This window comes from Panthera tigris, chromosome E3 (assembly GCF_018350195.1).
Source record: "Panthera tigris isolate Pti1 chromosome E3, P.tigris_Pti1_mat1.1, whole genome shotgun sequence".
NCBI lineage: Eukaryota > Metazoa > Chordata > Mammalia > Carnivora > Felidae > Panthera > Panthera tigris.
The window spans coordinates 38,234,726-38,258,576 of NC_056675.1; the positions used below are offsets into that span (position 1 = coordinate 38,234,726).

General features: G+C 47.9%; 1 protein-coding gene across 4 annotated transcripts in view; it reads left to right on the forward strand.

Annotated features, from left to right (window-relative positions):
- The window catches only part of LOC102968704 (CREB binding protein), a 125,353-nt gene that overhangs the window by 87,979 nt on the left and 13,523 nt on the right, over window positions 1-23,851 (forward strand). For all 4 annotated transcript variants that reach the window (XM_042971433.1, XM_042971431.1, XM_042971432.1 and 1 more), the window contains 12 exons: window positions 95-219; window positions 776-964; window positions 2,572-2,988; window positions 4,583-4,762; window positions 5,729-5,918; window positions 9,631-9,749; window positions 10,838-11,077; window positions 11,533-11,621; window positions 17,093-17,173; window positions 18,691-18,747; window positions 21,943-22,020; window positions 22,270-22,337. In XM_042971433.1, coding sequence (XP_042827367.1) covers window positions 95-219; window positions 776-964; window positions 2,572-2,988; window positions 4,583-4,762; window positions 5,729-5,918; window positions 9,631-9,749; window positions 10,838-11,077; window positions 11,533-11,621; window positions 17,093-17,173; window positions 18,691-18,747; window positions 21,943-22,020; window positions 22,270-22,337 — 1,833 coding nt within the window. The remainder of the gene's footprint in view (window positions 1-94; window positions 220-775; window positions 965-2,571; window positions 2,989-4,582; window positions 4,763-5,728; window positions 5,919-9,630; window positions 9,750-10,837; window positions 11,078-11,532; window positions 11,622-17,092; window positions 17,174-18,690; window positions 18,748-21,942; window positions 22,021-22,269; window positions 22,338-23,851) is intronic.

Consider the following 23,851-nt stretch of genomic DNA (forward strand, 5'->3'; position numbering starts at 1 on the left):
GTTCCACTCTGTTTCGCTTAGCATTTGGCAAGTTTGTAGCTCTTATTTTCCTGTGGGTACTTTTCCTAATGAACCGTTGTGGGTACGTTTACAGGGATGAATTCATTTACCCCAATGTCCTTGGGGAACGTACAGTTGCCGCAGGCTCCCATGGGACCGCGTGCAGCGTCCCCCATGAACCACTCCGTCCCGATGAACAGCATGGGCTCCGTTCCAGGGGTAAGTGCTTCTGTTGGCCTCAGCTGTGCCGAGGAGGCCTTGCTCGGGTAAGGAAAGTTCTCTGCACAGTGAAGTTGTAGGTCAAGAATCCTCTGGTGCTTACTCCTTTGGTTTTGGCTGTGGTTTATTTACTTCACATCTCTCTGCCTCTTTTTGGTCTTCTTTAGTACAGCGAGAATTATTTGACCGTTATTTATTTTTGTTGGGATGATGAATTAATAGGGACTTGAGACTTTGCGAGAAGACATGTCTGAGATTGGAGCTCGCAGCCTCCCACAGTTGCAGAGAGGTGCTTGACAGCATCTGTGGTCTCCTAGAGCTTACTCTCCTGAGGCTGCCTTCTTAATGCTTCAGAGAAGTCGTAAAAGGCATATTTTGAACTTTAAATTATGGCATGCTATTGATTTCCCTTCAGAGATAAATTTGCAGCTGGCTCCTCAGAGACCTTGCGTGAGAAGGCAGGGGGAGGGGAGATTCGCAGAGTTCTGTCTCTTCTAGTTTATCTTGAAGACTCTGGCCCTCGTCCTCTGAACTCGCGACGATGCTTGTCTTTTAGATGGCCATTTCTCCTTCCCGAATGCCGCAGCCTCCGAACATGATGGGCGCTCACAGCAACAACATCATGGCCCAGGCGCCTTCGCAGAACCAGTTCCTGCCTCAGAACCAGTTCCAGTCCTCCGGCGGGGCGATGAGCGTGAGCAGTGTGGGCCTGGGCCAGCCGGCGGCCCAGACGGGCGTGCCGCAGGTACCGTGCCTGGTGATGGAGCCCCAGCCTCCTCCTGACCTGAGCTAAAGTTCCACAGTACACACTTGCATGTGACTCACATCTCTCGTTTCCCCCCACCTCCCGTTTTGTTGCGTCATTTTTACTCTCTTCAGAATTACTCTTACCATCTCTGGGTGAGCTTCCCACAAAAGTGGAATGGGTCGTCGTCTTTTGGTTCCTGGTCTTTGTGTTCTGGTTTGGGGTTGGGTTTTTGTTTTTTTAGCGTTTATTCGTTTTTGAGAGAGCGAGAGAGAGAGAGAGAGAGAGAGAGAGAGTCAGAGTGCAGGCTGGGATTGGCAGAGAGAGAGGGAGACACAGGATCTGAAGCAGGCTCCAGGCTCTGAGCTGTCGGCAGAGAGCCCAGTGTGGGGCTCAGTTTCACAGACCGTGAGATCGTGACCTGAGCCAAAGTCGGATGCTTAACTGACTGAGCCACCCAGGCACCTCTTTAATGGTGTGTTTTAAATTCACATGTGATCCTGAGAGACCTTGAGTGTTAAAGGGTGAGGAAAGGCCCTGTGACTCCACTCCTGACCATTGGGTTGAAATACCCTGTTGTCTGTCTGTCTGACCATCCCAGGTGAATCAGGCTAACTAGACTGATTGAGCCCTTCTTGTTGAATGTGTTTGTAAGTACTCTGTTGAAGGCTGAAGAGAACTATTTCCCATTCATTATTCACTTTTTCCCCTTTGTGACCATTGTTAACTGTTGGGCATCAGATTGCTGCCGTGTGCCGATACACCTGTATTTAAAACAGGCCACATCTTCCCCCGGAAGATAATATTCATGTTTTCATTTTTTGCATGAAGTAATATTGAAAAGAGGTCATTGGCTACACTAGATTTACTCACTAAATGTTTGTTAATTAATTCTTACTGCCTGTAGTACGTCTTGCCCTAGAACAGCAAACTTGTCCTGTAAATAGTTTTCACTCTGTGGGCCATAAGGGTCTTTGTTTTAACGACTCAGCTCCACTGTAGTGCAAAAGCAGCCATAGGCATATTCATTCACACATAAATGAAATGAGGGGGTGTGGCTGTGTTTCAATAAGACTTTATTAGAGGAACAGGCAGCTAGCTGGATTTGGCCACGGTCGCTGGTTTGCAGACCCCTGCCCGAGAGCAGTGATTTGGAATCTGTTTTTTAAAAGTCCGCAAATAATTATGTGAAGCGTGTCCCCAGTTGCAAATCAATGTACTGAAACATTTCAGTGTTTCAGTAACTCAGCTTTTTTGCAAAAGAGAAATACTTCTTCCAGTGGTCTGAGCTGTGGGTAGATGCTTTGGAGCATGATGCTAGTAAGCTGAGTGGACGTGCTCATTTGAGCCAGACGTTTCAGCGGGTCTGTAAGTCACGGTACGAGAGATATTTCGTAGCAGTAACTTCGCTGGAAAGTGCATGTTGTTGTAAGTGTATAGCTGGGTGAATTGTTACAAATGGAACATTCTCTTGAAACCGGCAGACCTCACCAGGCAGACCTCACCAGGAGACCGTGGTTAGATTTTCATGCATTTAATTCTTCAAGTCTATTGCCACATTCTGACATGGGGAAAATTATTTTAACATACTCTGTTCCCTCCGTTAGGGACAGGTGCCTGGTGCTGCTCTTCCTAACCCTCTGAACATGCTTGGGCCTCAGGCCAGCCAGCTGCCTTGTCCACCAGTGACACAGTCACCGTTGCACCAGACGCCACCCCCTGCTTCCACGGCCGCGGGCATGCCGTCTCTCCAGCACCCGTCGGCACCTGGGATGACTCCTCCCCAGCCAGCAGCTCCCACCCAGCCATCGACTCCCGTGTCGTCTTCCGGGCAGACCCCTACCCCGACTCCCGGCTCGGTGCCCAGTGCCAGCCAGACCCAGAGCACCCCGACGGTCCAGGCAGCAGCCCAGGCCCAGGTGACCCCACAGCCTCAGACCCCAGTCCAGCCCCCGTCTGTGGCCACCCCTCAGTCATCACAACAGCAGCCGACGCCTGTGCATGCCCAGCCTCCCGGCACACCGGTGAGCCTTGCGGTCTGTCTTTGGGTGGAGACTCATAATGGAGAACTTCTCCATAAAAAACGCTGTCGTGAAGTTGCTACAGCGTTTCGGTGCAGCCCCAGAAAGTATCTGTGCCCTAATCCAACCATAACGAGCTGTGTTTGATTTCCGACATTGGCTCCATAGGCCGTGTTTGTGTTTGGCTGGATGTGATTTAAGATTATCTTCCCTAATTAAATGAGTTTTCAGAAATGGGCACTTATAAAGAAATCCCACATGGGTCCTCTGTAGATTTTTTAAACTGTCTATACTTAGAAGCCGTGTGTTCCCCATTATCCATCCCAGGTTGACATCCTCTGAGTTTTAGCAGTTTTTCTCTTAAACTCCTGTGTTTGGTGAACAAGACACGTACCTAATTGTGTGTGCTTTGCCTTCACCCGTTAGCCTTGTTTTCAGACCAGGAGCCTTTTCTTTCCATGACAAAATGGCAGACTCAGGTTAGCACTTCCTGTGGCTCAGGTCTGCCCCGTGCTCCGCGGACCTGCTGGCAGCCAGCAGCCGGTGCGGCCCACTCACCACCCTCTGCACCCCTGCCCTGGTGACCGCTGACATCTTCCTGTCTGTCGTCTTATCAGCCTAACTTAGAAACCACCCTTCCCCCTGAAATACGTGAACTTCATTCTTGGGGACTAAGGATGTTTTATTTATAAACCTGTCAAAATCTCAACAACAACCCCCGTATAACATTACTGTTTGTATTTCTCCATAGGGAATGTGCTTTTTATTTAGCCTTATTTTATGTTGCTTATCTGTAAATGAGATCCCTGTGTTATTTTATGTTCTCTTTTATTTAATTAAATTAAAACTCCATTAGGTGAGACTTTGAAAATTGAGAATTCTGGTGGTGGTTCCTTCCCTTAATGTTTGCTTATTCCTCCACTACCTCCACCACCTCTGTTCCTGCAATTAACAGGATAATTATATGTTCTTGTTCCATACGGGCATGCACTCCTACTCGTATACGTGTTTATCTGAGTTCCAGCCTTTTACGATAAACGCCAGTGGCTTTATTGGAAGGAGTTCACTTTAAAGAATTTTTTTTTTAATATTTATTCATTGTTGAGAGACAGAGAGACAGATTGCGAATGGGGAAGGGGCAGAGAGAGAGGGAGACACAGAATCCGAAGCAGGCTCCGGGCTCCAAGCTGTCAGCACAGAGCTGGACTTGGGGCTCGAGCTCACAGACTGCGAGATCATGACCTAAGCCGAAGTCGGCCGCCCAACTGACTGAGCCACCCAGGCGCCCCAGTTAATTTTAAAATGGGAGGTTCTGTGACTTAGTTCGTAGAAAACTCCCGGAAACTAGTTTTATATCAAAATGTAGAAAGCCCTGCTGTCCCATCTCTGCATTCTTGGTGGGAAGTTCTTTGTGTTTCTGCTCAATGCTGACTTCCTCTGGGATTCCTATTTTAACTTCTCTGTCCTTTAGTTCTTTGTGTCTCTTAGGTTAGTGTTGAGAAATGGTAACATAAAAGTGTGTATTGGTTCAGCCGCAGAGTTTCACGTCGTTTGTGCTGTGGTGTTAACAAAGATGATGATCTTTGTCTCTCCACAGCTTTCCCAGGCAGCAGCCAGCATCGATAACCGGGTCCCCACTCCTTCCTCGGTGGCCAGCGCCGAAACCAACTCCCAGCAGCCAGGACCCGAGGCACCGATGCTGGAGATGAAAGCAGAGGTCAAGACTGAGGACACTGAGCCTGATGCCAGTGAATCCAAGGGGGAGCCGGGGTCTGCGGTAGGTGCCGTTCCCGGGCGTGAGCAAATGTGCAGCACAAGTGTCCCTAAAGTGTCCCAAGGGGAGATGCTACAGGCCCTCCGTGGACAACCCTGCTTTTTGTTTTAATATCCTGCTTGATTACGGGTTCAGAGAAGGTACAGATTAAAAACAGATTGGTTATTTTTAGGTACTAGGTATAGACTTCATTTTATTTTGCCAGAAATGAAGAGTTCCAGTTTATATCTTAAATGACGGGATCATCCAGTGACATGTCACCACGGCTCTGCAGAGTCCCGAAGGCACAAGGGCGTGCTCACGCACGAATTCGCCTGTGCCAAAAGTTGAAAACTAGATCCAGCCCCACGGACAGGTTTTGTTTGGCCCACGCAATGTTTTTAGGAACAAGGAATTACAAATAATACTGGATTTCTGGCTTTTCTTTGAAAACGACAAGCTCCCCCAGCACTGTGCTCGCACTCCCGTGGCGGCAGTCTGGGTGGGAGCCCCGGCCGCAGCCTTTAGATGGGGATCGGGCGCCCCAGTTTGCCAGAGTCTCTGCTCCTCTGCCGGCCTGCACGCCTCCCGCTGCACCGTCTCTCTCACCTCCCTGGCCTTCAGAGCGATGTGGCGTTTGAAACTTGGCCCCAGTTTTCAAGGAGAGAGTCTTGTTCCAAAGTAGGAGTTCCTCTCTGCACAAGCACTGAGCAGGTCATGGGTGCGTGGGGGCCACGTCTTTTACGCACTCTGGCATGTAAAATTGTTACATTAGCACTCTAATTGCAATGGTGCTGTATTAAGGCAACTCACCCGGCCCCAGGTGCTCCACTCCCCCCTGAGGAGAGAAGCGCATGGTAAATGCAGCGCTGAGCAGGGGAAGGTTTTGACAGGCCCGGATAGACTGTTAAGAGCTTTCCGATGAGGCGGAGTTAGAATAAAGGTTTTTGATATTCGAACATCATTATCTGTAATTTTGTTTCTTTTAAGATGATGGAGGAGGATCTGCAAGGATCTTCTCAAGTTAAAGAAGAAACAGACACAACAGAACAGAAATCGGAACCGATGGAAGTGGACGAGAAGAAACCGGAAGTCAAAGTAGAAACTAAAGAGGAAGAAGAGAGCAGCGCTAATGGGGCCGCCTCTCAGTCAACATCTCCTTCACAGCCACGCAAAAAAAGTAGGTTGTGTTTCCTGAACTTTTGAACTGTGCTGCTTTTCCACCGTGTTGTGATTCCACACTCGTGGGCTAGAAGCTAAAGCAGAAAAGTAACCGCCCCTCCCCTTGTATCTTACCTACCTGCCCTTCCCCCAGTCTTACCTCTTCAGAAATGACGACAGCGAGCTGGACTCTGGCTTAAGGGCCCACGGGGTTTATGGGAGGAATGAGAAACGGGCCACGGCTCTGAGGGACAGGCCAGAGGGGTGGGTGCGTCCGAGTCCTTGCACCCGCCGAGGAGCTCGGGCTTTTGCCTGGCGAGACGTGTACAGCCACTGGTAGATTCGAGCAGGAGGACGCCCGAAAGCCATGCCAGGGAAATTCTCACCGAGGCAGCACATGTGTGTGCTGATATGGATGGGAAGCGGGGTGCCAAGAGTCAGTGTGCGGCGCAGTGGGCCCCAGTGGCCTGGTGCAGCGGGAGGGGCGCGTGAGTGAGGATGCTCTCTGCCCATCGGAGGTCCCAAGTAAGGAGGTTAACGGGGTGTTGGAACATTGTTAGGTGACTCTTGGAGATGGGATGTCTCTCAGAAAGATAAGGACTGCATGTGACACATTTGGGAAAGACGACAGAGATGTATCGGAGGCTGACATTCTATAATTTTGCCAGTGAGAGGGACCCTGGAGATAATGGGCTACCAGAAGCTTTCAGGTCTCAGGCCCGTTTATACTCCTAAAAATTGAGGACCCCAGAGGTTTTGTTTGTGTGGATTATGTCGCTGTTTATTCTGTCGGAAATTTAAAAATACTTATTTCTCTAACACGCCTGTTCCATGGTGTCCATGAATAACATATTTTTATGAAAAATAAGCTTCCCAGAGCAAACATACTTAGAGTCGTGACAGTGTTTTCTTTACAACATTGTGACTCAGTCTGGCTGGACTCTCCTGTCTGCTGCTACCAGCTCTCTTGTGCTGCCTCGTTTGTTTCAGTTCATTGGGAGCATTCTTGTTTGATACTACACCAAAACTCAGTGAGGGGAAGTTTCACAGAGCTCAGTTGCAGTGTGCAGTCTGGGTCCACAGCAGCACTGGAGGTGTCATGCCCGGTGACATTACAGTCCATCTGTTTGCCTTGTGCTGTGAATGAATCCTTTACCCGTGGCGGGGTGGGTGGGGTTGTTTCATTTTTTAATAACACGATCCTTTGGTCATCTTGGAATTCGGCTTGCTGAGTTACGCCGATTTTCCAAATGTCAGCATACTTCACTGTACGATATATTGTGTTTATTTTATTTTTGAGAGAGAGGGAAATAGAGCGCCAGCGGGGGAGGGGCAGAGAGAGGGAGACACAGAATCTGAAGCAGGCTTCAGGTTCTGAGCTCTCAGCCCAGATCCCACCCTGGGGCTCGAACCCACAAACTGTGCGATCACGACCTGAGCCGAAGTCAGACGCTTAATTGACTGAGCCACTCAGGCGCCCCTTCACTGTACACTATTTGTTTAAAATCACATTTATTAACATCACTATGAATCTCTTCAAAAGAAGTCTTGGGAGTTTTGAGAGGCTGTCAAATCAAGCTCACATGGCAGGTAGAAGTTTCTCCAAATTCTGATTTGGACCTAAGTCCAAATTTTATCATTGGCAACAAATACTGTGTATTGTCCTTGGTGTAACTGGCCCATTTTGTTCCTTTTTGGGAGAGTATCCGCCACATGCCCAGATCTGAATACCCGGAGCTTGTCTAGCGGTCTTTTTCCCACTCGTACTGTTTGGAGCTGAGAAAAGCAGCCGCTTCCGCTGTCGGCCTCGCACGCACGAGCGCCTCCTCCCGGGGCATTGGCCGCACACCGGGAAGTGCTTGACGCCCGCTTCCTGTTCGGTGCTGCGAGATCAAGACGTGTAGCCAAGGGTTGAGATCCTTGACAGTAATAACGTTTACTCCTCGACCGAGGATGGTGTTGAGTGCGGCTGCCGCGTTTTCCTCTGTGTGCACAGCAGCAGAGAGCACGGTGACGACGGAGTCGGGTTTGGTGCCGCTGCCTGCGTGGTGCTGCGGCACGAGTGATGTTACTCGTGGTTCCTTTTGCTTGTTTGTGCAAATGTCCACACATGGTGCGGCAGGAAGATGACAGCCTAGTGTTACTGTGAAAATCATTGTATGTTACAGAAGTAAACGATTTCGGAGACCCTTGGAAAGGGCCTAGAGCAGTGCTAGAACTTTCTGTGATGACAGGAACGTTACTTATCTGTGCTCTTTGTGCTTGTCACCAGCCACACGTAGCTCCTGAGCACTTGAAATGTGACTGAGGAAGTGCTAGCGGCTGAAGACAGGAGTTTGAAAATGCTTTTCCCTCGGCATAGGTGTCTTAAACAAATGTGTAGTGAGCGAGTAAATAAGCGATGGACCCAAGTGACCCACGTGTGAGCTTGCCACCAGGAGGGGATGCAGCCTCCAGCAGGGGGCAGCGCGCTCCCCAGGAAGAGCCAGATAGTCCCTGTGGGCTTTGCGTCTGTCCGTTCGGTCTCTGTTGCGGCCACTCTTTCGTGGCCTGAAAGCCGCCACAGACAGAGCAGAACTGCATTCTAATAAACCTTTACTTCTGGAGACTAACCTTTGATTTCATGTATCATGAAATACTACTCTTTTCTTTTGTTCCTAACCATTAAAAAGAATAAAAACCAATCTTAGCTCCCCAGCTGTACGTAGGCAGGCAGCTGGCTGGAGTGGGCCGGTGGGTCAGAGTTTGCTGACCCCTGGCCTAAGAAGAATGCAAAAGCTGTTGATTAACTAAATAATTGTTTTCTTATAAAGAATTACTCAAAGAAAACCAAACGCTACTCCATTTCTGTGAAGAACAGAATAGAAGAGAAGGGGTTAGCCGAAGGCAGGATGTGTGTTCTCTCGAGGCTCCCATCGGGCACATCCGCTCCGCAGGCCCGGCCTCTGCGCGCAGAGGGGAGTGGCGCTGGGCCGGCAGTGGTCCCCACTGCGGGGCGGGGCGGGGCGCGGCACGACCTGAGCACTGCCACCTGAGCCGCCTCTTGCCTTCGTGGGTTGTCACGCACATTTTCCTGGCCATGAATACTCATTGGGTTTTGTGCGAACCTACCGTCTTGAATGTATTTGGCAGCTGGTGTTCATCCTTGATTGGTGACAACGGAAAGCGTAGTAGGAAGTGGAGTGGCTGAGGGGTGGAGAGAACAGCACAGAACTTTGGGGGAAAACATCTGATTTGGTAGCTCTCTTAGTGTGTACGTTTGTTAGGTTGGAATACAAAACCGTTTTTCTCAGGTGCCTGAGATTACCTCAGCCAAGGACAGAAAGAGTGTCACCAGAGGAAGAAAGGCCCTTCCAATAAAATGGCTTTATTACCACCCATTGGCTCAAGCAGATTTGGGAGTTAGCTTCATTTTCGGTTCAACACAGTCTTAATGTTGGAAACCCTTTTACTGAAGAGGCGAACTTGTCAGTGTGGTATTTGGTCTCATGACGTAGGTGCACTTTTAAAACCCCGTTACTGTATTTGCAGAAGCCCCACACCGTAGCTTTAGAGTGTCCACGGCCCCTGCTGGGAACGGGGGCCCTTGCAGGCCTCGTGGCACGGGTGGCCGTGGGGATGGAGATGGCTGGACCCTTAGAGAGGCAGACCGGGCTTCGATTCGGAATGTGGCGGGTGAGGCGTCTGCGTGCCTCGTGAATGGTGTCATCCCCTGGTTTTTCTACCCGCAGTCTTTAAGCCGGAAGAGTTACGCCAGGCTCTGATGCCAACCCTGGAAGCGCTGTACCGCCAGGACCCGGAGTCCTTGCCTTTCCGGCAGCCTGTGGACCCCCAGCTGCTAGGGATCCCGGTAAGTTCACGTAGTGACAGTGTAACCGTGCCAGCGTAGTTCCCGCGTGTCCATGTTTCACCTCAAAATTGGGTGGCACACCCTTGTTTGGAAGACTTTTCACCTATAAAAAAACTTCTCTGTCGAATCAGTAGCACACCTTTCTTATACACCTTTAACTCACTGGGTGGGGTGTGTGTTTCCCCACCTATTCTGTCTGCCCCAGGGTCCGAGGTGGGGGAGCGCACCGGGGCACACCGCCTGCAAACACACGGTCCCGGGAGCGTCACTTAGATTTGGGGCTGTGTGTGAGCCTTCGTCTCAAAGGCTGGTTTTAAAGAACTGGTCATCATCAGTTGGAAAACACCTGGGCCTCTCATTTTGGTATCTCTGGGTCGTCTCGCAAAGGCCATAGTGACCCAACAGATTTCTTTTAAGCAGTGTTACTATTTTTGTTTCTGTTTTTGTGTTTTTTGTCTTGGAATTTCATCTTGCTTGCCAGGACCAAGAGTAAATCTCTAGAAAAACATATTGTCTGATAAATGTGCTTACCATTTTAATTCCGTGGTTTAAAATCCTTACTTCAAAATTTTTCGGGGCATCAGGGTGTGGCTCAGTCGGTTGAGCAACTCACTTCAGCTCAAGTCACCAGCTCACGGTTTGTGAGTTCGAACCCTGCATCCGGCTCTCTGCTGACAGCGGTGGAGCCTGCTCCTGCTGTGGATCCTCTGCCCTGTTCTCTCTCTGCCCCTCCCCCGCCCATACTGTCTCAAAAATAAATAAACCTTTTTTAAAAATAAATTGTAAAAACCAAGGAGGTTTCTATTAACATCTTTTACCCATTCTTTTATTAAATAATTTGTTAATATTATTTTTCTCTTTGCCTTTGAAATAATTCGGTCACACCTGACAAAACTAATTACAGTTTTAGATAATTCAACCAGAGGAAGGTCAGAGGTTATTTTCTTCTCATTTCCCATTTGTTGCTATTAGAAATGGAAGTTGTTCTGGTACTTCCTGTTTCTGTTTTGTTTAAGATAAAGCTGCTATGCAAGGCTGGCATTTAGTATTGGGGGGATCCACTAGACTGAGACTTTTTTGTCTTTAAGGATTATTTTGACATTGTGAAGAACCCTATGGACCTTTCCACCATCAAGCGGAAGCTGGACACGGGGCAGTACCAAGAACCCTGGCAGTATGTGGATGACGTCTGGCTCATGTTCAACAACGCCTGGCTCTATAACCGGAAGACGTCCCGGGTCTATAAGTTCTGCAGCAAACTTGCTGAGGTCTTTGAGCAGGAAATTGACCCCGTCATGCAGTCCCTTGGATATTGTTGTGGGCGCAAGGTACAGTTTAGACTTTTTTTGGAAAGTGAACTTTGCTGGTTAAATTAGCCAGAGCAGGTATTATGATAACATGATAGACTCCACATTGTATCCCAGCTGTGTTCTGGGAAGGACCCGGATGGAGTCTGGGCATTTGTAAAACCAATCGATTGCCTGAAGCCGTGTAATGGGTGATCAAAGCTAGAGTTGCTTATTGGGGAGGACCTTGGGTTATGCCTTTCTGGCTGCTCCTCTGTACCTTTATCAGTGTGTAACAAATGTCTTTTGACGTTGATTCTGTCACATGGAATCCAAAAATGTCTTTATTAAACAGCTATGCAAATTGTTAGAAAACTGTACCATGTACCAATAGGAATATCTTACTAGCTGAATCTGACAGCTCTTCTTAGTGAACTGGAGCATTGTAGGACAGTCACTGGGATACGTTTTTAGTATTTTCTCCTTTGTTTTTGCAGTATGAGTTTTCCCCACAGACTTTGTGCTGCTACGGGAAGCAGCTGTGTACAATTCCTCGCGACGCTGCCTACTACAGCTATCAGAACAGGTGAGCACCGAGCCAGCGTCCTGGCTTATAGGCACAGGACGAAGGTCTCAGGGCGAGCAGGTCCGTCTGAGTATAGCCTGGGTTATTTCTTTTCTGGAGTTCCAATGAAATGGGCCACTCTCCGTGCTGCTTAGTCACTCAGGCCCATGATCTCTTAATTTGAAAGCATGCTCTTCCACGGTAGCAAATAAGCCCCTGCTTGCTGCACTACTTGAGTCAGGAAGGTTAGTTCTTAAGCTGTGGTCTTTCCAAACTGTAACCACCGAAGAGTCTGGAGTCCAGAGTAACTCTAATACCGGTTGACATACCTTTTTGAAGATCTTAAGTGGAAACGTTGTATTTTATTATTTCACGTGTAAATATTTGCCTACATAATTTGGGCCGGACAGTCTGATGGAAAGACTTACATTGATGATATTTCATTAAAAAAATAATCAAAGGAAAAGTAAATAAAAATGAATAAAAGCTTTAGACTTAAACTTTTTTTTAAATTAATAACACAACACCGAATGAGATCTTGCATTCTTGTTGAGTTCTCCCCGTCATAGGATGGCCATTTCAGGGTTTTGTGAGTGGTAGTTATCCTGGAGAAATATTTGCCATTCTCTTAAAATGTGGGGATGGCTAAATGGGTTTTCTGTCTTACGTAAAAGAGAATGAAAATGGTATTTTTTTTTGTTGTTAATTTGCCACACACAAATACAACCTCCATAGTTTTGGGGCCATTTTGAAAATTGAACTTGTCTGTGTCTCCTGTTTCAGGCAGCCACATGTTGCCGTAGCACGAGGGCATCCTCCCTGGGGGCACAGGTTGTAAATCTTGGTCACATTCAGTTACCTTGCCTCCATTTGAGGAATAGGCGACCAAATTTCTGTGGCCAAGGTTCAGCTCTGTGCCTGTTCCTCGTCTGTAGGCTCATGTATTAAATGTCAGTATTAGGGTGTGATGTTCTGATGATTTGCTCTTGTCTGCTTCTAGTGATTGCATATGTTCCTATATTTCGAAGTAGAGGGCTTTTTGTTGTTTGTTCAGAGGTACACGCGCAGGCCTCAATAATATTTAGTTTGGAAATTATCTGTGTTCTGATGATTTTAAAATACTTCCAATTTTAAAAATATCTAATCATATTTATAATTAGTAAATCCCTTCAAAATTCTACTTTAAAACAAAAGCAAAAACTATTGACATAAACATGTCTCAAAAGAAAGATTGCTAAGCCTTGCCCAGCCTGCTTGTTCGGGCACCGTTCAGTTAGAGTGAGGTGCTGGAGTGTGGCCTGTACCCCATCCTTAACGTTAAAAATACGTTAACATCAGGAATTTAGTTTCTGTCCTAGCTTCCCTTTCTATCGGTGAGAGACAGTTTGAAATAATACCATAGTTCCTTCTTGATGGAATCTCTCCTGTACTGACAAGTGCTCTTGTGGGAGTTCTGGCCCTTTCAGCTACAGTTCTAGCCCCCTGACCTTTAGCGTGCCCCATAACGTATGAAGTTTTACCTTCTTGTTCATAATACGAGCACAATTAACACCGTCCCTAACAACCTCGGTTGTCAGTCTCTGTGAAACAGTGAATAGGAATTCACTTTGGAAACTTACGTGCCAAGCAAAATAAAGTTGGGAAATTTTAAGAGAACAGATTTCAGTTACCTGTTTCCAGAAAAATGCCCCCGCTGCTGAGTGCCCAACGTGGTTTGGGTCTAGAAGGAAGAACAGACAGCAGGTTGCTTGCTTCCATTTCTAAAATTTGGGGGCCTTTTCATTGTTGTTTCGCTGTTCCTGTGTCCTTTGGGACCCTGCCTTTACTGATTTGCTCATTTGAGAGCAATTAATTTCAGTAGAATTGATAGGATCAAGGCACACTTCTCTCTGGCAGGAGGTTACTCGGGGAGCACAGCCATGGGGTTGTTTGGGAAGATCTGAAATGTCCAGGTTTATTTTTGTGTAGAATTTCATCTTTACCGAACAAAAGTGTTTTTCTTACGAGTAGAGACAGAAATAAAGTTCTGGCCTAAAGCGTAGGCATCCCGTTCCTTCACTGAATCTCGCAAGGCCTGCTTCCTAGGACACTGTGCTTGCAGAGACTAACGTGCTGTAATGCTAAGAAAGCAGTGGCCTCACTCCACGATGAACATCTTAACTGCTTAAGTTTTTATTTGCATCTCTGACTACTTGTGAACACCGTGGTGTTCTCACAAATAATTGTTTTGGCACTCCTTGTCCTAAACTGGGCACCTCGAGCAATAGGATGTCCTACAGACCATTTGAACAAGTGAAACTAATATAAACTAGCACGTAAACCCGTCTTCACTTGTTTCCATGCTTTGAATATTTGAAACTCATGTTGGGAAAACTTGTGTATAAATTTTTCAGATACTGTCTTTAGATATCCCAGTTATTTTTGTATACTATTATGGTACTTAAAACAATCTGCATTTGAAAATTTACTCCATACGTTAAATTACCCTTACAGGTAAACTACGCAATCATATTGTGCTAATTTTAGGAACCCACATGCACATCGTTGTTGGATTACGTGAAGTATTTCTCCTTTGCAGTTCCATGTTCATCTGGTTGCTTTCTTCACACAAGGCAGAGTGTCAGCGAGGCTCTTAAGATTGAAAAGTGACTTTCTGAACCATTCTGTATTTTTAGGGGGAATAAAGTTTGGACTAGGTAATAAAGGGGGGACAGTCTGGCATTCCAGTGTGTCCCCCAGCGATTGCCAGGGCAGTTTCAGCAGACTTGACCAGTGGGTGGCTGTGCCCCTTCTCCAGACTGTTGCCGCCTCTCAGGACCCTTCTCAAACCCAGCACGTTCAATTCTCCAATGTCTCCACTTGCTTTGGGACACACACTGTTTCTGTGCCTCCCAGTTTCCATCCCGGAGGTGCTTTGGAGATCCGGGTTAGTTGCCCGTGGAGGGTGTAGGCTTCCAGCGTCACTGGGGTCTGCCATTAAGGCATCAGGGCTTTGCCCCGGGCTAGTTTCCTCCACCGGAGAGTGATGGGCTGATGGTTCTTGTTTCCTGGATGTTGCTGGGCTTGATGTCCTGCTTGAATAAGGGCTAAGAGTCTGTCCAGGATCTCAAAGCCGTTTTGCCTCACGTGTAATTATTGTGGCGATTTCACTTCCAGACGAGTTCACCTTTTCGCTAGCCGGCGGTGGCTGTATGCTTGATCATAAAATGAATTGGAACACTCAATTCCAAGTTTTATTTTTATTTTTTTAAATGTTTTTATTTATTTTTGAGACAGAGAGAGACAGAGCATGAGCAGGGGAGGGGCAGAGAGAGAGGGAGACACAGAATCTGAAGCAGCCTCCAGGCTCTGAGCTGTCAGCACAGAGCCTGACACGGGACTCGAGCTCATGGAGTGTGAGATCATGACCTGAGCTGAAGTCAGACGCTCAACCGACTGAGCCACCCAGGCGCCCCTACAAGTTTTATTTTTAAAAGAGAAATAGTTCGTGTTGAGGGGGATATCTTTTTTGCATATTGTTCTGTTTGCCCCTGAATTGGTTTATGGTTTCTGCACTTTAATTGCCAGTGACGATCACGCCCTCCTGCACATGGAAATCCTGTTTACCACATGATTTAAGGCTCTGTGAGAACATTTCCAAAATAGTGAATAGCCAGCATCTTGTTATAGTTGATTCAGAAAACAAAACAAAACAAGACAAAACAAAAACATAGATGTAGATATTTTTAAACAGCAATATTTATCTTTTTGTTCTTGGTCAGAGTTTTTACTCTTGGCAGAATTCATTGATTGGATCATCACAAGTAAACTAAACTGGTCCCGGGAAGAAACTTTCATTAATCCAGTTCCTCCCCACAGTGAGTCTGTCATGCCCTCATCGACAGACGGAAAGATCGGACCATTTTGAGATGCTGCACTCTGAAGTTTTGTGCTTTTAATTGACTCTGTGTGTTTAGTCGGTGAAGTCCAGCAGACAGAATGCTTAGTGTGTGTAATTAAGACTAGAATTAGAACTCGCTGGGGACTGATGTGAGCAGGAATGGAGACAGACGGCCGGGTGGGGGCCTGCGCCTCCGTCCTTGAAGGCGTGTGTGCGCGTGCGCGTGCGTGAGTGACCCTGCGAGCTGCCGCGTCCCCTGCGCGTGTCCGTGCGGTGTGGCGCTCCGAGTCTCGTCACAGTGTCTTTAACACTAATCCTCTTGGCATCTTGTAGACGTAGTTTTGAGCACTAAAACCGCATTTTGTTGTGCTGCTGCCACTACCTTCTACTCATCCTTTTCGCTTGTGAATTCACCTCCATTCGGCTTGTTTATTTTTACAGTATTCTTGTGTGCTCATCTTGTTTGATGCAGCATCAGCCTGCACTTCTGTTGATTTCTCATTCGTCTCCTTTCCAAACATTTAAGAGCTTTTATTTTAATTGTTCTTCTTGGATAGCTTGAGCCCAGGCTTGTATTATCTTACAAGACATTGGGGTGATGGATAATTTCTCAAATGCAGATTGTGCTATAAAGATCAACTTTCCAAATTTGCTTAACTTGGATTGTCACCAAGTCAGAGCAGTCAATCACTGAGGATCTCAGATTGGTGAATGATTGGTCCCAGTACCAAACAGTTTAAACCAAAGCTTCAGAACTGAATTTTCAAAGTCTTTGAGATTGATTGTTCATGGATTTACATATATTGTATTGTTTATACAATATATCACAGTTTTTTTTCTCTGTACATTCGTACTGATAAATGGCTGGAAAGTCTTTGACCCCGACTGCATTTCTGTTAAATGTTTGTCCAGAATATGGATTTGGTTTCATTCGTATTGTAACTCATTTAATGAAGTGATTAACCTGAGAAAAATAACAGGAAAAAAATTAAAACCGGTTCTGCGTGCCCAACATTTTCATACCTTTAAAAGATCTGGCTTAATACCGGAAATAAAATCTGTGAATTGCTGTCAAGCATAAATTTTCCGTTTTGAAAAATAATTGCTTTTTTAAGGCCTTTGTCAGACTGTTTTGTTCGAAGTAAAACTTCTCCATCGCAAACCCTGGAGTCATATTTGATTTTCTCTGAAGTAATAACAAAATTCGAACTCCTAAATTGAGGCTCCTTGCAATTCTAGTATTAACAACTCCTTGAAAACGTTTGCATCTCGGAGCTGGCCCGAGCCCAGCCGTTGTTAGTGATGATGGCCTGTGATGTGTGCAGTGAGACCGAATGCTAATCAAGCTTTGCCTTGGCTTTCTGCTCTGTGTTGTCTCGGTGTTTGCGTCTTACCTTCATGTCTGTGCTATTTGTTCCCTCCCCTGTTCTCTAATCCTGCCCTTCCCCACCTGCCCCTGTTCCTTCCATTGTCCTCACTGACCCATCAATCAACCAACAACGCCCCCCCTTCGTCGTGGTGATCTGCCCTGCTCTGATTGGTGGCTTCGTTGCTTGGGTGGCTGTGTGTTATGATGGACCAGTTCACCCAAGTATGGCCTTCTTGCTGACAGGTATCATTTCTGTGAGAAGTGTTTCACAGAGATCCAGGGGGAGAATGTTACCCTGGGTGACGACCCTTCACAACCCCAGACGTAAGTACTATGCTGTCATTTTTCTCGGGGTTGACTCGTAATTGTTTTGTCCCTCTTGTCCGCGATTAAAAGGGAAGCACCTCTGCCATTTTGACTTCCGGGTGGTGTGTTTTTTCATATTCGCCACGCCCACGTTCCTGCGTCAGAATGTAGCTCTTCAGCTAGACACGGCTGCCACCTCCACATTCTTCCCTCCTCACGAGACACCCGTAGCCTCCGCGGCAGCGGACTGGTCTCCGTTGACCTCCCCGTGTCTCTTCCTTTAAAACTCCTGCTTTTTCCTGGTGGTGGTCCTCCTCCCTTTGGGGAAATCGTAAATTTTCACTTAGACCTAAGGAACCAGTTCCCTTTTGACAGAACTGGCAGTGACGAAAAACGAATCTTGTGTACATACCCCGTCTTTAGCATTCTTTCGATCTTCTGCTGAACTCTCTGTCCTCTAAGCTGCAGAGCCTGTGACGGAAGGCGGTGAGGCCCCGGAGGGTAAACTGCCTCCTTGCGGGTGGAGGTGTGGCACTTGCTGCAGCGTGCACAGGCCTGAGTTGGTCCATTCATTCCTGCACTGAGTTCACCTTTTCCTCCCCAAAGCTTATCCCCTGATGGAGTTCACCTCTGAGCGGTCACATAGAACGTGGCCAGAAGAGGCGAACCCACCAGTTGGATGGTCAACTCGTGCACGTGCTTGAGATACCGAAAGCCTGCCGGCCACCGGGTCTGCCGAGGGCTGCCAGCATCTTGTGGTTCTCTCTTTTCTCCTGACTCTGTCATGACTCCTGCCCTGCTAGTGTGACTGTCCACCACCGGTGGGAAGGCTTCTCGCCCGAGCAGTGGCCACGGACTCTGCACGTCAGCTTTACTTTATCCAGACACAGAACAAATCGTGGCCACTAGTGAGACGTACAAACTGACGGGACAGACCTTCTCTGTATTCAGTTTTTTTTTACGTCCCTTGTAATTCTAACTCTTTGGTCCAATTTCGTGATTAATAATTGGCTTATATAACTCTGTGAATCAGAAATAATTCGCATATACACTGATCATAACAAGAGGACCGTATAGAAACCAAATACTCAGTTCTTTAAAATAAGTCAAATATCCCCAAGTAGATGCTGATCTTGTGTCATCTAATTCAGTTACCATCACAAGAGTTGATCATGCCAATTATCAGTCAGATCCAGGAGTCATTCACCGTACAGATTGAATTGACAGTTTGTAGTTTTGGGTCTCGACACGATTTTGGCATCATATTTTGACTAGTCTTAATTAAATCATATAATAAGTCCTGGTGATAGTTGGGAGGAAATATCCAAGGCAGATAGAGAAAAACATATGATAGTACTTTCTGTGGAAATAAGTTTTATACTTGAGATTTCAGCTGACCGTTATTTACTTTTTATTTGAAAAAGTAGTTATAAAATAATATCCCACAGACCCTGTAGTTCATGCTCAAGAAATACATTTCGTTAATTAACAGTTTTCTTTCTTCCTTTTTTTATTTTTTTTTTTTTTTAAACAAGGACAATTTCAAAGGATCAGTTTGAAAAGAAGAAAAATGATACCTTAGATCCTGAACCGTGAGTAGATAAGCGATCTCTTTCTGACTTTCGGATTTTAAGCTTCAGATGGGGAAAATCCCTCCTTGTGACAGGCCTGCAGGAGAAGGCCCCTTTGGAATGTTGGGAGTGGGTTGCCCTGGGTGGGATTCTCTGTGTGAAGTTATTTCAGATATGCATTCTTTTTACCTCAAACAAAATACGTATGTCTCTGCAGCATCCTGTCCAGTTCCTGAATTTTAACAGCAATGACATTAGATGGATGCTTTGGTTCTCTCAGAACCTTTCTGCTGACTCCGTCATCATGGTTATTGAGAGGCCGTTCAGTGTGACTCTTTAGAGACTAAAGATACGAATATTTGCTGGGGTAGCGCTAACACCTTTTAAAGGGAAATTTCAGAAGGGAAACTTTTTAGAAACGACTGTTTAAAAACGAGTAACAGGAGGCCTGGCGTATGTTCTTGCCACTTGGGTGTATTTCCAAAGGCCATTGTCAAATCCTCTTGTTGTCTCCACTGGTCAGTGAGGATGCTTCTTTTGCAAAGTTTGCTTTGCGATAACCCCTAAAGAGGCTTCAGAGTTCCTTCCATGTGGCATTGTCTCCAGGTCCCTAAAGCCAAGTGCTCAGAGCACCCCAGCGTGTGGAGGTGCCCATCGTGTTCTGTTGCTTCGGTGAGCACAGGCTCCAACACCATGGGATGTTTGGGAGCCGAGAGATAGGTCCTCCTTCCCTTGGTCCCAACGCCCCAGCTCGGGGGGGGGGGGGGGGGTGTCGAATGCTGCAGTGGAAGATGCAGACTTTGCACCAGGGGTTCATTTTGAAGGGCTTTCCTGTTGGGAGCTCACCCGGGCTTTCCCAGCAGCAGTGCCCAGGCAGTAGGGGAGGGCACGGCAGCTACTCGAGCTCCAGCCTCAGCATAGTGCCTGGTGCGTGAGGAGGCTGTGCCCCGTATTTTTCATCACCAGTGGATCGTCTGTCCTGATGTTCCGTGTCCGTTGTTCCCATTATGTGAACCTCCCCTGCACTGGGTGAAGGGCCACTTACACTGTTCTTTGACATACGGATCTCCCCTGTGTGCCCTGGAGGTTTTGAAGGACTTCATTGGTTTCTGCTGTGGAAAGATCATCCTGGATCTGTGAGGTGGATTCACCAGGCCAGGAAATGACTTTGCTTTCCAGTAGGAAGCTAGTTAGGAGACTCAGAGCAACAGCTCAGGCAGGAAGTAGAAGCTTGACCTAAATAAAGGAGCACCTCTTGGTAGGAGAAGCCACACTGTGCAGGTGAGGAAGGGGACCATCTAGGTGGCCGCTGAGATGCTTGTGCATGAACAGGAAACATGGGAACGGCAGCCAGCCACGTGGTTAATAATGGTTCGTGGGGAGAGGGTGAAATTGAAAATCGATAGAATAAGGTCTAGAACATAGTTTTGTTGTTTATTTTGAGAGAGAAAGAGCACAGGTAGGAGAGGGGCAGAGAGAGGATCCCAAGGAGGCTCCGCTCTGAGAGCGGTGGCCCCGACACGGTCTCAAACCCACAAACCATGAGATCATGGCCTGAGCCAAACGGAAGAGCTGGACACTTAACTGACTGAGCCACCCAGCCACCCCTAGCACATACTTTTTTTCTTTCTTTTTTTTTTTTTTTTTTTTTTTTTTTTTGATAGTCCTCTTCTGTCACATAGGAAAACATTGAGAGTGGAGTATCTTTGGAGGGGGCACAGAAACAGGGAACTGTTACCTGGTGACCCTTTAAATTCCTAACACAGAGTATGAGCCCCACTGCTGAGGTTTCAGAGAAGGAGCTGGTTGGGGGCAAGGCAGCACTAGAGGCAAAGAGAGCAAGGTCCAGACGGAGCAGCCATGGGAGGCGGGGGGTGGTGGTGGCGGTCGCGACAGCACAGGATGCTACAGAGTGCTGGCAGGCCATGAACTAGGCACTGGTGCTGCTGTTGTACACAGTTTTGCACATGTGTGTCCTTTCCCCGTCCCGACCAAATAGGAACAGAGAGGCAGAGTTAGACTGGATCTGTGGCTGAAGGCTTGCTCAGCAGGGGCAGAGGAGAGATGGGGGCCCAGGACTCAAGGCAGTGTCGAGAGTGTACGTCAGGTTACCAGGCTCAGCACCAAGGCTGATAGGAAGAGCTGGAACTTAGCAGAGTTGGAGGAGGTGTGGTGCCTTCTAGTCCTCAGCATTCCTCCAGACGTAAGGTGTGGTGGTGGTTAAGCAGGTGGCTGAGGAAACAGGTTTGCGCATCCACGCGTGTTGGCAACTAAGATTCCCAGCTGAGGTGACAGCCAGGTGAGTCGCAGTGGGGGCTGGGTGAGTAGCACCTCACCCCTGCTGTCCAGTGCTGACTCGAACAAAGGCCGTTGCTTGCCGGTCAGCTTAGCGCTTCCCACCTTTGTGATTGACTCGGAGCAGATGCTTCCTGTGCCTCGGCTTAAGAGCAAGTGTTTCTTTTTTTTTTTTTTTTTTTTTTTTTTTAATTTTTGGGACAGAGAGAGACAGAGCATGAACGGGGGAGGGGCAGAGAGAGAGGGAGACACAGAATCGGAAACAGGCTCCAGGCTCTGAGCCATCAGCCCAGAGCCTGACGCGGGGCTCGAACTCACGGACCGCGAGATCGTGACCTGGCTGAAGTCGGACGCTTAACCGACTGCGCCACCCAGGCGCCCCAAGAGCAAGTGTTTCTAACGTGCAAGTGTTGTTCTTGGTTATTTGAGTCCGTTTACACATGTGCAGGCACTGGTCTTGGAAATGCGTAGTAATATCAGAAATACTGGCCTGTAAAATGCACCTCTTGCATAGCAATTTTTGAAAGTGAAGTTTCATTTCTGATTGCAAAGGAGATTGGGAGAAGCAAGGCATAGGCATTTGTACAGGGAAGTGGAGGAGCCCAGCTTTCTCACAGAAAATATTGTGCCTGTGCATTTTTAAAATACGGCTGAATCAGAGATGCCTGGCTGGCTCATTCGGTGCAGTGCGTGACTCTTGATCTTGGAGTCGTGCGTTCAAGCCCCATGTTGGGCGTAGGGAAAGAATAAAGTAAAATACAGCTGAAGCAATCAGCAGAGGCATTCATGAGTGCCACAGACACTGGAAGTGATCAGAGGACAAGGTGTGAACGCGGTACACAAGCTTCTGCCGATGGCTCCCTTGGACAGCTCCCTTGTATGTTTCCATGTGCATTACAGCACACTCTCTTTGTCTTCCAGTTTTGTCGATTGCAAGGAGTGTGGCCGGAAGATGCATCAGATTTGTGTTCTGCACTATGACATCATTTGGCCTTCGGGGTGAGTAATTTCCTGGTGATTTCCTGTGATCTTGGGAAAAGCCTTTGCGCGGAGTGAAGGGAGGGGCCTGCAGTGAAGCCGACAGCAGCTCCTTCTCAGTTTGTGTCCTCAGCGTCTGCCTGCTGGGACTGTGGGCTCAAAGCAGTCTGCCCCTTCACTTGTGAATGATGCTGCCAGCAAAGCACTTAAGCCGCATGTCTTGGTGGCGAGACTATTTTATGCAATCTGATCACACCCGTTCTTTTACAGCTTCGTGTGTGACAACTGCCTGAAGAAAACCGGCAGAACTCGGAAAGAAAACAAGTTCAGTGCGAAGAGTAAGTTGTGGAAAGGTTTTTTGTTCCCCCATCTGTGCGTGAGGTGCTTGTTCCCGCTCCCTGGTCTTCCTTCAGCCCCTCTCAGTACGTGGCTGTGGGGTCCATTTGTCCAGGGGTCTGTGCCAAGTTCACTTTCTAGCACCGCTAAATGGAATCATTGGGCCTGATCTTTGCCCGAAAACCAGATTTACGGTCCGTTCGTGCTCTACGTGAAAATTTAGAAAGCTCTGAGAGAAAATGTGTCAGCAGATCCTTTTCAGGTAGCTCAGAAATCTGACCCCCGCCAACACACACATAGATACCCCACTCTGGCATCCTGTTGTGACCAGCACGCTCAGCCCTGGGCCGCACAGGGCAGTTGCATGGCCCTCTCTGCTGAGACTGGCAGAGCCTGGTCTGCCTGAGGACTGGTTATGCGTTTCACTGCTGTGTTTAGGGGGCAGCTGGTGTCCTTCCACAGTAGAGAGCAGCCCGTTGCGACTTGAAGTTTAAGTCTTCATGGGTAGTCTTGACTCTTTTGGAGATAGCCTCCTTTTCCATCGTGATCTTTGTCAACCCGGTTCTCGAGGGCCGGGAGCCCCTTGCGCAGCGTGTCGTTCCCGAACTGTCCTTTGCCGAGTTCACAGCAACCCCGAGTAAAAAAGCCACCTGCAGCAGCGCCTTGACAGCCCACTTGCCCGGTGCTCCCCAGCAGGGCAGGCGGCTAGCACACTGCTCGAGGCATCCCCAGTGAGAGCCAGGGCCTCTGAGGGGCAGGGAGCAGGAGAGAGATGAGATGGAGAGAGGGATCCCTTGTCGGGGGGTGGGGGGGAAGCAGGCCAGGAGGAAGCCACTTCAGGGGCTTCCCAACTCAGTGATAGCAGGTAAAGACTGTTGTTACCAAAATGCACAATTATCCTATAACTTAACCTCGCTCTTGTAAAACCTATTGAAATGCCGATAAACTCCCAAACTGTTGTAATGCTTTTCTTTAGCTCAGGGTTTCTCAGCTGAGCCACCATTGACATTCAGGGCCCTGATGACTCTTTGTTATGGGGGCTGTCCTATGCTCTGTAGGAATTTAGGAGCATCTCTGGTTGCTACCCACTAAATGCCAGTAACACTACCCCCGCCCCCCTGAGTGGTGGCCATCAGAAATGGCCTTCAGAAATGCCACATGTTCCCCTGGGGCTGGGGGCCCAGTTGTCCTCAGGTGAGAACCCCTGCTTTAGAGGGTCTGTTCTGAGTGAGATCGCTCAAGCAGTCAGCAGCCTAGAAACACCTTGCTGGACCAGAGCCTCATGACCAAAGCACAGTTGCCAGGAGAGCTGGTCCTGGGTAGGAGAGCAGTTGCGGCTAGTGGCGGAGGGGGACAGAAAAGCCCAAGAGCAGGCCTACGAGGTGAACCTTAGCGTCAGAGACACATAACACTGACTGACTGACAGAAGAGGACCTCGGAAGTCTGGCCACCCCTACACCCCTTGGCGCAGACGTGTGAGCACAGCCTTTGCGAGGGTCTGTAGGCTGCAAAGGAC